The sequence below is a fragment of the Carassius gibelio genome, chromosome A23, assembly GCF_023724105.1.
Source record: "Carassius gibelio isolate Cgi1373 ecotype wild population from Czech Republic chromosome A23, carGib1.2-hapl.c, whole genome shotgun sequence".
NCBI classification, from domain to species: Eukaryota; Metazoa; Chordata; class Actinopteri; order Cypriniformes; family Cyprinidae; genus Carassius; species Carassius gibelio.
In genome coordinates, this window is record NC_068393.1 from 15,611,550 (window position 1) to 15,628,652 (window position 17,103).

The 17,103-nt window shown below is 35.7% G+C and overlaps 2 protein-coding genes across 2 annotated transcripts; both read left to right on the top strand.

Moving 5' to 3' along the window:
* The first annotated feature begins 9,431 nt into the window (after positions 1–9,431).
* LOC127944229 (CCN family member 2) lies at positions 9,432–13,995 on the top strand. Its single transcript, XM_052540094.1, has 5 exons — positions 9,432–9,555; positions 10,242–10,458; positions 11,205–11,453; positions 12,458–12,678; positions 12,755–13,995. The coding sequence occupies exons 1-5, from the start codon at positions 9,484–9,486 to the stop codon at positions 13,037–13,039; spliced, it is 1,044 nt and encodes a 347-aa protein (XP_052396054.1). The 5' UTR covers positions 9,432–9,483; the 3' UTR covers positions 13,040–13,995.
* Positions 13,996–15,453: 1,458 nt separating this feature from the next.
* Positions 15,454–16,653, top strand: LOC127944230 (P2Y purinoceptor 1-like). The gene has a single exon (XM_052540095.1). The coding sequence runs from the start codon at positions 15,519–15,521 to the stop codon at positions 16,509–16,511; it is 993 nt and encodes a 330-aa protein (XP_052396055.1). The 5' UTR covers positions 15,454–15,518; the 3' UTR covers positions 16,512–16,653.
* The last annotated feature ends 450 nt before the right edge of the window (positions 16,654–17,103 follow it).

Sequence of the window (17,103 nt, forward strand, 5' to 3'; positions counted from 1 at the left end):
CAGACCGCCGGCTAGGGGTGGGTGATAAAAAAATGATGAGGGGTGGGTGGCAAAAAGTTTTTTTTTTGTTGTTGTTGTAAATATCATGATTTTATCACGAATCTTTGTCATGTTGATTTTTCTATTTTGCAAGATATTTGTGCAATACACTCAAACTTCTCTATTATAAAGACCAAGCCTTTCCATGTAACAAAATATGAAAAAGTATGACGGATATTTAGGCCAAAGTGGGTATTTTCTGAAACATATTTTTATCTTCACCCACTTTGGCCTAAATATCCATCATGAATTATTTGTAATTAATTAACCAAACAGGCTGGTCCACAGGGACTTCCATATCTATAAAACTATCACTATCTATCGTCTATCACTTCCCTGCTATCAAAGTCACACTGAACCAGTAGATATTTTTGGTGCAAAACAACTGAGCGTCTGTGACAGTGGAATTTGTAATTGTAGAGAATAGCCCCACACGTGTACCAGTACATTTGAATTTACAGACAAAAGTTGCAAACTAGTATTTTTTCCCCTCTTCCACAAACACAATAGTTACAAATTCTCGAATCCTTCACTGCAAGTGCTCAAATTAATTAATTTATGTATTTTTCCTTGGTTGCTTTTTCCAGCACAAACACAAGTGCATAACGACAACGGCGTGAATCTGTCTCAAAGCTATGGAAGCCCGTTCCCGCCACAATTCAGAAAAATATGATTCTGTAAGTCATAATAATTAGAAACTTTCTGATAATTATGACTTAGTATCTCATTAAATTGATAAACTTTCTCATAATAATGAGAAACTTTCTCACAATATTGACTTATTATCTCGTTATATTGAGAAACTTTCTCGTTATAATTAGACATTTTCTCGTAATATTGACAGTTTCTCATAATAGTGAGAACATTTCTTGTAATAGCCTAACGTAATAATTTTAATAATCTTGTAATAATTTCTACTAATGACTTAGTTTCTCGTAATGAGAAACCTTTTCGATGAGAAACGTTCTCATAATAATGAGAAACCTTCTCGAAATAATGAATATCCACAAAAAAAAAAAAAAAAAAAAAAAAAATCTCAATGACACATGCGCAACACAAGAGTGACGGCACGCTAGCGACATCTGTTGGTCAAAGCAATGCAAGAACACCACAAACATTGTTCTGTAATCTAAAGTGTATAATGCTATAATCTGTCATTAAATAACCATTTCAGATAAATCATCTGCATGTAGTCTTTTTTTAATTTGTAACACTGTTACTGTGCCAGATAGTTATGGCTTCAAACATTCCAGACTAATATTTCTGTTAAGAAATAAAGGTATTTTATGAAGAAATTGTTGAATTCTCCGTTAATAATGCAAATAGCTTATGCGATTTTCAGGTCATTGCCCGGCTGGGACAATTTCTATAGGGAACTATGAAGCAATTAAAAATATATATCATTCAAACGTCATTCAAGGGCTGCAAGTGAAAGAAAGCCGACAAACCAAAAAGCAAGGAAAGTGGAGAAGCGTCGCCGAACAAAGAAGAAACCTGGAATACTAGCACAATATGAATTTAAAATTGAGAACTGTAATAAAATTGATGCGGAAGCAGGAATCTTTGAATAAAAGAATAATGAAGCTGATAAAATAGATGGCTGACTATTAACAGGATTAATCTGGGGCTGCAAGGGTTAACGGGTAACCTAGAATTGTCAAAAATGAAAGCTCCAGTCAAAATGTTTTTGATGTACCCCATGTTTATAGGTGTTAACCTCTGTGGTTTGAGTTGCTGTGTGCTCTGCCTATTCAGCAGGTAGAAAAGGTAGGGGATGCATCTTGCAACAAACTTGCAAAATGGAACCTCTACCCTAGTTGTGCTATTTTTACTAGCATGCAGGTGTGACCTTTGTGGTTAACACAGGGCATACTTGCAGATATGCTTGAAAGTGACGTGATATACAGCCAAGTGGTGACCCATACTCAGAATTTGTTCTCTGCATTTAACCCATCCAAAGTGCACACACAGAGCAATGAACACACACACACCATGAACACACACCCGGAGTAGTGGGCGGCCATTTATGCTGAGTGCCCGGGGAGCTGTTGGGGGTTCGGTGCCTTGCTCAAGTGCACCTCAGTCATGGTATTGTCGGCCCGAGACTCAAACCCACAACCTTAGGGTTAAGAGTCAAACTCCTAACTACCCCTGACACTCTGTATGGACTATGATAAAGGTCATGTATAATGTGTGTGTATGAATACATGTAATTACCAAATAAGGAGTGATGCAGGGGGGTTAATAAAAATGATATGCAAAAGCTATGAAAGACTCAAGAGTGTGATGTTCAAGGCCGTGGTGAAGACCTAGGGCTACTCGCTGTTACTTTCATATTTTTTATTGTTTATGAGTTATTGTCTATTAATAAAGCGAGGCCATTACAAGTGGTGATGCATTAAACTTTTATTAAAAGAGTCTCTGAGTAATTTATTTATTAGTAACATATATTTCTGGAACTGAATAGCCCTACTAAACTTCAAGAGGCTCGACCTAGCTGAGCAGGTGTGGGTGTCGGTGTGGAGTCCAAATCTTTTCGTCACATATCCAGGTCCCAGAGGTAAGAGCAAATGGTTTTATATCTGACAATGATAATAAGGAATGTGCATTAGATAATATATGGAATTTTATATTATCTAATGCAAACATTTTTGTCATTAATCTCTTACCCCCATGTCGTTCCAAACCTGTACAAGCTTTGTTCATCTTCGGAACACAATTTAAGATATTTTGGATGAAAACCGGGAGGCTAGAGACTGTCCCATAAGTAAGTTACACTGACAAGGTCAAGAAAAGTATGAAAAGCATCATCAGAGTAGTCCATCTGCCATCACTAGTTCAACTGTAATGTTATGAAACATGTATTTATGCTTTGATTTGAAAGAAAACAGTGCATCCTTGTGGTGCGGCTGATTCAAAAGAACGTAGGCAGTCTGAGTGATATGGAAAGAGAAGACTGTTGACAAAGGAATTGTAGAATAAATTTGTTATTTTAGTTTTATTCAAGTACAAAAAGTATTCTCGTCGCTTCATAACATAACGGTTGAACTAGTGATGGCAGATGGACTATTCTGACAAAGTATTTCATATTTTTCTGTACTTGACAGTGTAACTTACTTGGCAGTCTATGTCTTAAGCCTCCCAGTTTTCATCCAAAATATCTTAAATTGTCTTCCGAAGATGAACAAAGCTTTGTAGGTTTGGAACAACATGGGAGTAAGTGATTAATGACAAAATTTATATTTTGTGATGAAGTATCCCTTTAAAGCAATTGTATATTACCTCTACTGGGAGTATTGGGTGAATTTTCCCTTTGTGTTTGGTTTGATTAACATTAAAGGAATAATTCGCCCCAAAATTAAATAGGTTAATGTTTTATTTTGTATACCTCCATGTACTCACTCAAAAGTTATTTTAAACCTGAATGAGTTTCTTTCTTCTGCTAAACGTAAACACTATTTTGAAGAAGGTGAAAAATCAAACAAGTGCTGGTCCACAGTCACTTTAGTATTTTTTTTTTGCTGTCAAAGTCAATGTGGACCAGCAACTGTTTGGTTATCCAGATTCTTCAAAATATCATCTTTTGTGTTCAGCGTGGGTTTGTTCACCCTCTGCTAGGGGTGATAGGCTATGGCAAAAATGTCACAAATCTTTTATTTTATTTTATTTTTTAGAAGTATAGACTATGATATATCATGATTTTATCACGAATCTTGTTATGTTGATATTTAAGCCAAAGTGAGTGAAGATAAAAATCTTTGTTATTTAATCTTTTTTTTTTTTTTTTATGAGAACAAATATACACATTACAAATACAGGTAATATACAAATAAAATAAAACAATGTTTTATTTTCAGTTATTAAACAGTTCCATTCCTTGATTCTGATTGGACAGCAGCGGTGTTTTATTCACGACACAGCACATCTATGACCGCTTCACCCAACGGTTGTGGATCACTGTACAACACCCTTGGCCACATAAACAATCATTTATTATGTATTTCGGCAGTTAAGCCTACTCACTCAAAAGCTGTTTTAAACCTAAATGAGTTTCCTCCTTCTGCTAAACGTAAACGCTATTTTGAAGAAGGTGGAAACAAAAAGTGGCAGTTTTGCCAACAATATAGGCTACGTGAATGGAATATTAAATGAATCATGCCTAGCTGCAACAAACTGAACTAGTAAATTAAATAACATCAATCCTTCAAAATAATACTTTTAAATCATGCCAAACGACAATGCCCCACTTGATGACATAATTGACATACAAATGTTTTTAAACTAGTTTCTTGAAAATATGGATCAACACAGTTTAATAAGCCTACTTCAAAACAGACAAACATTTAGGATATTTTGGATTCAGAACCGTGGTTTTATTTACGAACTGTTTTCTATGACTGTGATTTGTTGTTAAAGATTATTTATTTCCATACTTGGAAATTCTAGATATGTAAACTGCGTAGCTTACAGTAGTTGACCACTAGATGTCATCAGAACGTCACAAGTGTATTCATTTCTGTGTTTGGTGGAGGTGGAGGAACATGATCCTTGACGGAACCACATTCCAATCAACCAATCAGAATTGAGGGAAACATTTCAGAAAATATCTGTTTAGACTTATGATGGGGGTTAGGTGCTTCTACAACCTTGTTATTTAACATCATTTCACACTGATTTTAGAAATAAATAATGTGTAGGGTTAGGTTTTGGGACAGGGATTGGGTTAAGTCTATATTTTTGAACAATACTGTTGATCCAGGATCAACAAAAGATGTTGATCCAGGAGCATGTCTGTGCAAAATCACAGCGACCGGAGGGGGCCACACCTGTATGCCGAAATATGCATTATGTGATTAGGAAATAATTGGTTGTGGTGGTATATATATATATATATATATATATATATATATATATATATCTTTTTTTATATAATTAAAATTATTATTATATTAATTATTATTATTTTTTTTTACACGTCTGGTATATTATTTTTTAGCAAATAGCAATTGCATATGCACCTCTCTCATCAAATTAAGACTGTTTGTGTGTTTATCTTTGTTGAATATTTGAATGCACAGAATTTTCTTGTTTTGTGTTTGTTCTTAAATAGAGCACATCATAAACCATGTACAAAATGACTTGCTGAATAAGAGACAAATATTGCAAATAGTAGGCAACATAACTTTTACAGCATGCCTAAAACATTACACATTAACAAAGTTCTTTCTAAACCACTGCTGTTAGAGCAGTTCCTAAACAACAACTCTTATTTAACTTGGCCTAATCCTACAACTCTAACCCTGCCGTGAAGCCACATGGACCTTATTCTGTTTCAGCAAAAACATCCCATTAAATGTGTCATACATAAGTCTGCTGGAACACGGCTTAGGAGTGTGGTAGCACCACACTGTCTATAAACCCCTTTTATGCTATTAAGACATGAATAGAGATGTAAAGCTTTTGAGCAGATGTAAAAACATGCCTTTTTTCCATTTACCATTTATTTGCGTCTCTTTCCTGTAATTTGTGGCTCCTTACATGACACCCCTGTGTAACAGAATAAAGCACAACTGTTTATTGTTCAAGCATCTGTGACGTCTTTTTAAGCTAACCATTACCACTCTAAACTGTTATCAGATATGACAGATATGCTGACCAAATATGGTTTACACATGTTGTTTGATCAAGACACTGATAGATTCTGTTAGAATGTTAGAGGTTGTGGAGATCTTGTCCTAGCTAAAGAGCAGAATATCCGTAAAAAATATTGACTCTGCTGACCACATGTTAGGAAGAAGTAACCGCAGTGAATCTATCCTTTGTCCTGTATTTATTTGTTCTTGCTCATTTAAAGGCATGGACTTTTTTTTTTTTTTTTTAATTCAGCTTCCAGTAACCTGGCCAATGGTGTGATCCTGATCTGGTATTGTTTCATAATATTATATCATTCAAATTTTGATGAGGTAACTCCAAAATTTCCAAATAATTACTTGTTCATTTACACAAGCTGTGATAGTAAGATGAAAATCATTATCACATATGCATTGATCAGTATTTGTGTAATGTAATTGGTTAAATGTGTTCACTGACAGCTGAATGCAGTGTGAAATTGACTTATATATTTAAGGAATGGGATGTTTTGTGTTTTGTGAAAGATACTATATTAAAAATAAAGGTTCCAATAGATTTTCTTTTTTTTTTTAGATGCCTTAGAAAAAATATTTTGGGATCTCCAAACAACCTTTCTGTCATCAGTGTTTAAAAGAACACTTTTTTATTTATTTTTTGAGTGCCGAACATGATTTGAGGGAGGGAGGTCTCACCAGCACTCAGAATGTAATTTCAGTGCACATCACTGTTCTGCAGAATACCTAACCTCTCATGCTGTAAATTTCAATATGACTTCTGAAGTTTACATTAAAAGATTTCACAGATTCAGTTGAATTATTTTTAATATTCCCTTCCAGATGGTTACTGGGCTCTTCCCATAAAGCTGTTACTGCATGTGGTTGTGTGTGTTGTCTGCAATCTTTCCTGTGACTGTCAGATTTGCTTTCTCTCAAACATCATTACTTGACCCTTGCTTATCAGAAATCATAGGCTTTCCTGTTTCGACTTGTGCAGTTTCACATCTAGTTAGAATTCTTGGAACTTAGGTACAGTATCATTTCCTCCCCTCAAAAACAGTTAGTCAGATTCAGGTTCTTCTTTTTAGAGGCTGATTCATCTACATCGCTGCACATCTGGGCTGCAGCTGCAATTAATGTGTAAGAGGTCGGTTCAAATAACAGTTAAGAAAAAAAGCAACCTGGAAACTTTCATTTTTTACTTTGCATGCTACAATTTTGATGGTGAACAAACAAAGCACTGATAACATCAATCTAGAGAATATAAAAATGATAAGTCAGTCTGTCCTGACAAATTAATAATTTGTTAGACAGCTCTCAAAAATCATTTGTTCTGATTATTCAATCCTACCAATCAGTGATTTTAGTGGTAGTGTTAATACACTATACAAATAAAATTATACATTAATTTCCTCTAATATAAATATTTCATATATTTATTTATTTTGTGAAAAGCCCTGTAAATATCAGCTCTGCCTCTATGATTTTTAGCATTGTCTGGCTGGCTGTACATTATCCCTATTATTCAGATGTTTTTAAATGTTTTGGTCTCAGTGTCAGGTTAGATTTAAGATTCATATGAAAGGAAATCTAATATCGTCATGGGATACAAAGGAAAAAAGGTTTTCGGTTTTCAAATTATTATCTATGACTCAAACTGCTTAACTATGACACATTGCAGTTGGGGCCAAAGTCTTCAAACCTCAAAGGCAAACCAAAGACTTTTTAACATGAAATATTGTTAGAATGAATGTGGGAATTATGTTTGGTCTGTCTGGTCAAGCATGTTGATTCATCAAGTATTTTTTTATTGCAGCGTGTGCAGTAACTAAGGAGCTAACAGAGACAAAATCACATGTGCACTGAATATCACATGCATTGCACGGGAATCGATGTGAATAAAGGAGTTAACTAAAAGACAACCTATTTCCAATACCAAAAGCATAATGAATTCCACAGAATATTTCTTAAATGAAACCAATTACACCACACTGAAAGAAGTTACCTTTTAGGGCTGTTGTACATTGATTCTAGAATTCCACTGCACTGTCATTTAGTATTTAGGGTTTTACTCTGCTGTGCCACAGCAGGTGTTAAATGAAAGCACTGCCCACAGCTTAGTGTATAAATATGAGGCTGCCTTTCCAATATCCTGTATTCCTGGTAACTCAAGTAAGTTCAATGTGTGTACTTCATTTTAAGAGAAAACTTTTCCATGAGGCATTATTGGACTAGTTTTTAACCACAACTGGCTGTATTTTAGACATGAAAGAGGGAGTCTTTGTCCCACATCTGCTTTTCTTGCTCAGTTAATCTCTAAATATTTAAACAATATTTTTGTGGATCATCCTTCCAGAACAAATTTACACATTCCTGACACCCTATAACATGTTTCCACTGGACTTTGAATGTTTATTTAATACCATTTATAGGATAATAATATTTAGATTACTCCATCCTCCACTGTTAAACTGAATCAAAATCATTCAAGAATAAGACAATATTTTTCATTCTGAATACTATACTGTGTTTTGCATGAAGAGATGTGTGCCCTGTACCCTTTACGGTGATATTGTACATTCCAATCATTTGTGATTTTTGGTAAGGATGTCAAAATAAATATAAGAGTGGCTGGACAGAATTTTTAGACAGAACTAATATCCACTTGACTTTTGCTGTATCTGGCAGGCCACATGTGTTCCAGCTGAATTATCAAGAGCTGTGGTATTTGTAAAAGTGAATTTCCCGTCTAGGTCTATATTTAAACCGTCATTCCCAGTGGGTCATCCTGCATTTCATTAGGATTGTTTTGTCTGAGCACTTGACATGAAAAAAATTTATAACGCCTTTTTGAAAAGCTAAAAACTCTTTTTCAGAGCCACCCGCAGTTTAAATGGAAGCACATTCTCTATTTTAAATGCTATTACAATTCAAAGAACAATTAGTTCCAGTCCTCGAACTTGGTGACTGAGCAAGCTTTCAAAAAATTCTGATCACTGAGGCTTTTAATGTTTAATGTCAGTGTCTATTAGTAATGGAGATTTTCAATGACACTTTGTACACTGATTTTTTTTTTCATTAATCCAATAACAGTAAAATAATGTAGGTTAATGATTCACATCTGAGTCAATGAAAAAAAAAAACTTGCCCTTAGGGCTACTGTATATTACTAGATAATAGGCAAGAAAAAAAAAATGTATTCAAAAAAATAGTGTTATACAACTGGTTGTGATAATCACACAAAGATGAAGGTACAAGGAAACAGTCAAGGCAAGCTTTCAGTTTTCTATTTTATTAAATTCTATTTTTACTTCATGTGGAATTATTGGTGGATAAAAATACACAAAGTTAGTGGCAATTGTGTCTAATATGTAAGTTATGCAATATAAACTGTTTTCCTGAATTAACGTGCAATGTTTTATTCCCAACCATGCTTATCAGTCTGTTTTTTTATTTAAATATATATAATGTAGCCATTTAATAAACAACAGCTATTAGACTTTCGATGAAAACAGAAAACTTGGATGTGGTCAAGAGCAAACCACAATATGCTGTCTTCTCTTCCAAAAGTCAATGTTTCACCTCTGCACACCAGAGCAGACGAGCAGAGGGAGAAAATAATTCCTGGTTGTGGAAATGGGCAATGGAGATGTGGAATTTGAAACATTTCTGATCCAGGTCCAGCCACTGTTTACCCTGCAGTCAGGCTATGACATCAGAGCAAGGACTTTATAAAAGAGCATGTGCACAGAGCCAGGCAGTGAGAAAACAGTAACACAAGTAGAAAATCTCATTGTGCTGGAACCTATAGCAGAAAATGATGGACAAGCTACAGAGAGACCGAAACAGTCTGATGGCATGGGCACTGCTGTTTTACCTAGGCTCACAGGTGAGAATCTAGTTGCATGTATGCATTTTGGCAGTGAAAATATTTCTGATGTGTGTGTTCAGCTTTTTTTTTTGTGCAACAGATGTGAGATTAGATCTGGTTACGGTTTTGTAAACTGTTATGCTCAGAGTCAAGAGGAAGAGCTTACTTTAATGTTTCTTTATCAGGGACTTATTGAGGGACATTTCGCCTCAGAGAGTTCATTAATAAACAGGGTTTTCCAGTACAAACTGAATGAAATGGGAAATTAAAGCTTAATTAAAGTGTCATTGTTCTGTACAAATGGATGATTTTCATCTTAAGCTTATTGGCTCTAACACTAGCTTATAATTGAAAGCATGTTTTTTGTGTTCAAAGCCTGGGAATATTTACCGTCAGTGATTCGCATGAGGGATTTTTTTTCTTTCCCTTTTGCTTCTCCTTATGCTATGATTTTTTTTTTAACAAAGCTGCATGTTTTAAAAACCAGCAGTGATATTATTAGAGGCATTCATGAAAAATAAAGCATTAATGGAAACTTGAAAGAAATACAGTGTATATTACAGTAATGCTTGATTATTGAAACTGCATTCAAGCATTGGACACATGGTATTATTGAGCACATGTACAGATTGTGTAGATTTTACCCATACACTGATGCTCTGTTGCATTCATTACATAACAAGTCTTCCTGTATCCTGTCTTAGGTGTGCTGTCAGCAGTGTGGCAGCCCATGTCAGTGCCAAAGCTCTCTACCAGACTGCCAGGAAGGCGTTCCTCTCATTCTCGATGGGTGCCAGTGCTGTCAGGTGTGTGCGCGGCAGCAGGGTGAGGCCTGCAGTGAGCTGTTTCCATGTGACATTCAGCGCGGCTTGCAATGTGACTATAGCGCCAGCTTCCCTGGAGACCCAGGAGAGTGTGTCAGTGAGTTTCCACCACCTAATACACTGCATTAACATTATGGTTACAACCATAAGCTCCACTCATAGCTCTTGACTAACATGACAAGGTCAGTTACTATCATAATTTTGGGATGGCACATATTATTCATCATTTGTAATGTTGGTCTGAGCATTTGATTTATCTTTTGAGATGTCCTTTGAGTATTTCATCATTTGAGTATTAAATAATAGTTTTAATTATGCCAGGGTTGTACTGAATCTCAAATGTAAAAAAAAAGTTTTCTAAATTCTAAATATAATAATATAATGTAAAATAATAATTATATATTTTTTATAGTTTATGAGTACAATTGTATTTGTGTTTTGATTAAGCATTTGAGCAGTTATTTAGAGAATTTGATTTATTATGCCATCATTAATAATTGTAATTTAAAAATTTAATGGGGAAAAACTTCAATAAAACCTAAACAAAAAAAAAGCGATAGAATTATGACAGGGTAAAAGCAATGACAATCTAAAATTTTAACCTGACATTCATTTAAAATAATAAAATGAATGAGTTCAACTCTAAACAAAGTTTAAGTGAATATATTTTTTTACAGAGAGGGAACATGAAATACAAAGCCAGTAAGGCCTGTTTAGGAAGCAGAACTTACAGCTTCTGTGCTAAACCTTTCACAATAAACCTTTATGAGAACTCCAGGACATTTAGACTTTCTGTATTGCATATCGTGTCATCAGTGTAATCTTTTGAACCTTTGTTTTTAGGTCAGGAGGAGCTGGGCTGTGAACATAATGGAGTCTCTTACCAGGAAGGCCAGGTATTTCAGCCCTCCTGTGCTCTTCAGTGTCGTTGTTCAGGTGGAGGGGTGACCTGTGTGCCCCGGTGCAGTGAAGATGTTCTCTTGCCCACCCCAGACTGCCCTCATCCTCGAAGGGTTCAACAACCAGGAAAATGCTGTAAAGTGTGGGTGTGTGAAAATATGGACAACACAGTGCTTCAGGACGCTCATATAGGTACTTTATTAACTGTTTATGTGTCCAGCAAACAAATCAAGACATAAAACATACACAAAGGCTGTTGTTGATGTAATAGTTGGCTTACTCCATGAGCTGAAATGAAAACCGTCTCTCTTCTTTGGGATTTTGCATAAATCTTTTTACATGTTTCTTATTCGAATCTCTGAGAACTCTGAATTACATTCCCGTCTGTGGGATTTTGACCATTTAATTGAAAATGTCTTGCCAAGATGGAACCCAAAAGCACAAATTCTAGCTTCTACCCGAAGCCAACTTTCCATGATTCATAACAAGACTCATGTCTGTGTAGTTTAACAATTAAACTCCAAAAAAGCCAAACAGAGCATGGAAGGTGTTCAAAGGCAATGCCACCCAAGTTAAATCAGCTGGAATGGTACATTTTGTTCAGAATGTGTTTACAGTGAGGACGTTAACAGATCCATGTGCACAAAACACTGCCAATAAATGGCTGATTATCATCTCGTAGGGATAGAAGTATTTGGTATTGCTTATTTGGGATTCTCATAACAATTACTGTCAGATGGTAAGAGCTGGTTACAAAATAATACAACTCGATAAGGTTTACTGAGATAAGAATTAATATTTAAGTTCAACATGAAATCAGAATTGATACTATGTACTTTTCTTTCTAAATACACATTTCACGACAGTTCTGTGTGTTATTTTAACCCTTGTCCTTTTAAAAAATCTTGTCCTTGTAAATCTGTCATTATGCTATATTATCACCAAATATTGGAATCATTTTTTTTTTTTTTTTTTTTACATGTTTTCTTTCAATTAGCATAGGTTTTATATTTATTTTTGGAACTGATTGGTCAAATGGCTCATTGATCTTAGCTTCCTCACTTCAGTTTTTGAATGAAAAAATTATACAAATAATTATTTGTGGATAATTTCGGCAATGTTCACTCAAAAACAGAACAGAACCCAATATTTGGTATTAATATAGCATAACAAGGGATTTGTTTTTGGGATGGCAGCTTCAGGGAGTGACCAGAAATTGCCTGCAGACTCTGCATACCAAACCAGACCTGGTTCAAACTGCATAGACCAGAGCTCAGAGTGGAGTGCTTGCTCACACACCTGCGGGCCTGGAATATCTACACGGGTTTCCAATCAAAACCTGGCCTGTCGCCTGGAGATGCAGATGCGCTTGTGTATGATCCGACCCTGTCAGCCTGTTCTCCAAAGAAACCCACAGGTATGTCTCCTATCTACCATAGGATGCTTCGGTTTTGACCAGTCAAAACATTCTCTAACTAACTTCTATGTTTCAGTGGCCCAGGAGGAAATGTCAACCCACCTACAGGTCAGCGACCCCGGTGCGGCTTTTCCACCAGAGCTGCTATAGTACACAGTTCTACAGGCCCCGTTATTGTGGCACATGTAAAGACAACCGTTGTTGCACTCCTTACCACACTGGCACAGCACTGGTCACTTTCCGCTGCCCTGGAGGAAGACTGCTTAATCATGCTGTCATGACCATCAGCTCCTGCATCTGCCATTACAACTGCCCCTATTCATCTGGAGGGGCATATAGAGGGTCTCCCTTCTTGGGATAGACACTCACTCTCTTATAGGCTGACTTTGGGTCTAGTAGATTCATATTGGACGCTCTGTGTTTTACATGTCTTTTTGCGTGTTAGTTACACGGACCCAACTCAAGATTTGAAGTTTCATTTTACTGACTGACAAAAACCCTGTTCGACTTAAAGCACTGAAGAGCACATAAGCCATTTGAGATGTGACTGTTTTTTTTTTTCATGACGTGTGGTGGAATTCAAATAGGTTATGAGCTTAAGATGTGCCTGAAATGACAGTTGTTTTAGAAAAAAAATAAAATTATGTAAATGAGATAAAATGTTTTCTCCTGGTCAAGAAACAGGATTTAAGCAAAGAAACTTTAGTCTTAGATTTGAAATTTAACTGAAATAACATTGCACATAGAAGAAGCAATGTTTAGATGCCACGCGAAATTTAGACAATTTTTTTGTTTACAGTTAAATGGAGACAGGGGTAGCCGCAGGTCGAAGCAATGTGAGTGGCAAAAGGTGGCATGCTGAAAGTTGAATTCTACATCAGCAACTAATCCCTCTAACCACCAATAACTCTAAACAATTAGAAAACCTTTTATCCACACCTTACCTTTCATCTTTGGCCACACCCACTGCTTCCGCCTGCAGTTATCCCTACTTAGTTAATTGTGGCCTCTTCACTTGTATTTACTGCAGGCTTTTATTTGAAGACTGACACTAGCCATACTTTAGTGTTTACTAATTTCTTGCAAAAGGATTGACTGTATATATATGTAAATACTTGTTTATGTCTGTATGTTCCTTTCATTAATACTAGAACCTTTAATATTTGTGTTCATTTAGCGAATTTTAAGTTTCATTGCACTGTCAATTGCCACCTCACAACCTTGCAGTCAAAAGTTAACAGCGTTTTCAGACCTTAAGAAAACTATTTTTTTTTTAATCTCATCATAAATTCTCAGTAATAAATGTTTTGTGCTGTGTGCCTGTCTCCTTTTATTGGGGTCTAGTAGCTCTATACTGAATTCCCACCACGAGTCTCTCACTCTACAGTTTAGTTTCAGTAAGTCATGTCAAAGCAGAAACTAAATCAGCAAACTATCATATAAAAAACATTGCAAGAATAAGATGTTTTGTTTCCAGTCAAGACTTGGAGAAACTTGTTCATGCCTTTATCACCAGCAGGGTGGACTATTGTAATAGTCTCCTCACAGGCCTTCCCAAAAAGACCACTAGACAGCTGCAGCTCATCCAGAATGCCAGAAAATCTGAGCACATCACACCAGTCCTCAGGTCCTTACGCTGGCTCCCAGTTACATTTAGGATTGATTTTAAAGTACTTTTACTCATTTATAAATCACTCAATGGCCTAGGACCTAAATACATAACAGACATATTCACTGAATATAAAACTAAGAGACCACTCAGGTCATTAGGATTGAGTTAGTTAGAAATACCAAGGGTTCACACAAAACAAGGGGATTCCACATTTAGTTAATATGCCTTCCGCAGTTGGAATCAGCTTCCAGAAGAGATTAGATGTGCCAAAACAATTTAAATCCAGGTTTAAAACTCATCTGTTTAGTTGTGCATTTATTGAATGAGCACTGTGCATTGACCGAACTAATTGCACTATAATTTATGTTTAAATTCATTATCTGTTCTTCACTGTTTTAAACTAATTTTAAAACTCTTAAATCATTTTCGAAGTATTTCAATTCCTTGTTTCATTGTTGTGATTTCTGTTCTTATTGTTTTCTTTTCTTTTATGTAGCGCACTTTGAATTACCATTATGTATGAAATGTGCTGCTGTGTATAAATGAACCTGCCTAACAGTGATTCAGAAGTGTAACGCTGCCCTCTCTTGTTTTTACGAGGAAAGGCAAGCAAGAAAGATGCTCTAGTTTGCTCTCGGTAGAATTTGTTCCATTTTGTAAGGTATTACTGTATGTACAAGAATGGAAAATACAACAGAAATAAAGAGGATATTCAGTGGAATGATAATAAGTGAGAGATTGTTTTATTACATCGATCCCGGGTATAACTAAATAACCATATATAGGCTAATTACGATATATAGCCTAATTATATAATAACTTTATAATTAAATACAAAGCAGACATATTCACTGAATATAAACCTAAGAGACCACCCAGGTCATTAGGATTGAGTTAGTTAGAAATACCAAAGGTTCACACAAAACAAGGGGATTCCACATTTAGTTATTATGCCTAATTATATTAGTTATTATAATTATAATAATAAATTATTATAATAATTATAATTATTATTATGTATATATAATTTATAAAAGCTTTTTTTTTTTTTTTTACAAATTAGTTCAAACTCAAAGTGCAGAGTTCAACGTTTTTTTTTTACGCACATGTGCCTTTCTCAGTCAAGACATCTTAACGTGCTCACACTTCCTGTAACATATTCATGTGCGAGAATGTCAAGCATCTCCATCCTCTAGCAAGAAAGTCTGATGATCGTTTTTAATGAACGATGGCGTACAATTCAACCTGCAAATCAGTCGATTTTGGTTTTACTCAAAAGTTTTTGCCCTCGGTCTACGTGACTGTTTTCATTCTAGGAGCAATTGGCAACTGTTTGGGGCTGAAATCTATGTATAATAACTGGAGGAAAATTGGTAATGTAAATATCTTTGTGCTCAACCTTTGCCTGGCGGACATTTTATATATTTTAACCCTGCCCTTTTTGGTGGTTTACTACGCTTCCAAAAGCCACTGGAAATATGGAAATGTTTTTTGCAAGATTTTAAGATTGTGTTTCTGCATCAACCTGTACGGCAGCATTGGTTTCCTCACATGCATCAGTGTTTACAGGTATCTCGGCATCGTGCACACATTGAGGGTTAAAGGCAGAATTACAGCGAGACTCTCCATGCTGATTGTTACGCTGGTTTGGTTTTTAGTTTTCCTTCAGTCTCTCCCGGATATGTTCTTTGACAAAACCTTCTTCAAAAACAAAACATCATGTTATGACACAACTTCGGACATATACATCAGGGAATACCTGAAGTACAGCATCGGAAAGACGGTTCTTGGATTTGGGATCCCGTTGTTAATAATGTTATGCTGTTATGGGCATGTGGCGTTTATTCTGATGACAAAGAAAGACATCGATGTCATCTTGAAGCTGAGGTGTATCAGACTGGTTGTCATCCTGACCCTGCTCTTCTCTGTTTGTTTCATCCCTTACCACATTTTTAGGAATCTAAACCTGGTAACTCGTATCTCCAAACTGGACGGCGCGTGTCAGAAATGGTATAACTCTATGTACATCGCAAACCAAGTTGGTAATGGATTGGCATGCATGAATAGTGCGATCAACCCACTGGTTTACTTCTTTAACAGTGATGATTTGCTGATGAAGTGCTTTATAAAGTGCGGACGAGGCCGTCAGTCTGCTGCCGTCTCTTTTGAGGATGACTCTGACTTACGGAAGAAAACTCCCGACAGCATGGTCAAGAAATAGAGATGAATGGAGTTTCTTTGTTATGTTTTGCCCACTTATCAACCCGAAAACATATCTGTTCATCGAGATTATGTACACTGAATGAAACGATTCTTATCTAGATCATCATAATGTAATGTGGTTATTTGGGGCCTTGCTTTTGTCACAGGATGTGCTTGCACTTTATTCTGAGAAACAGAACTGATTTTGTTTTAATTTTGGTTCCGCTTTAAAAGAAAGGTCATTTAATGTGGTGTCTTGCAATGCTTTTTTTACACATTGAATGATTGAAAATGCATTTTTGCTTTTATGTTTGCACACATTTCTTTATGTATAGCCTAAATTCAGAAGAACTTCAAAAGTGATTTTTGTCATGTACATTCATCAATCACAGTAATGCTCTAGGTTTCTAAGCAGCATGTTGCTACTGAAACAAACACAAAGGGACCTATTTTGAGTTTTTATTACATAGGCCAGTGCAGATGAACAGTGTTATAATATCCACATTAAGATATGACACACAGCAAATATGACTGCCATGTGGTAAAGTAAAAGCAAAACTGAAAGATCTGAAATTTCCTCAACTCTGACAAGTTAGATAGATTGATTGATA

Coding starts and splice junctions, on each gene's coding strand:
- LOC127944229 (XM_052540094.1), top strand. CDS start 9,484: ATGATGGACAAGCTACAGAGAGACCGAAACAGTCTGATGGCATGGGCA. Junction 10,459..11,204: donor AGACCCAGGAGAGTGTGTCA/GTGAGTTTCCAC, acceptor CTTTGTTTTTAG/GTCAGGAGGAGCTGGGCTGT. Junction 12,679..12,754: donor TTCTCCAAAGAAACCCACAG/GTATGTCTCCTA, acceptor TCTATGTTTCAG/TGGCCCAGGAGGAAATGTCA.
- LOC127944230 (XM_052540095.1), top strand. CDS start 15,519: ATGGCGTACAATTCAACCTGCAAATCAGTCGATTTTGGTTTTACTCAA.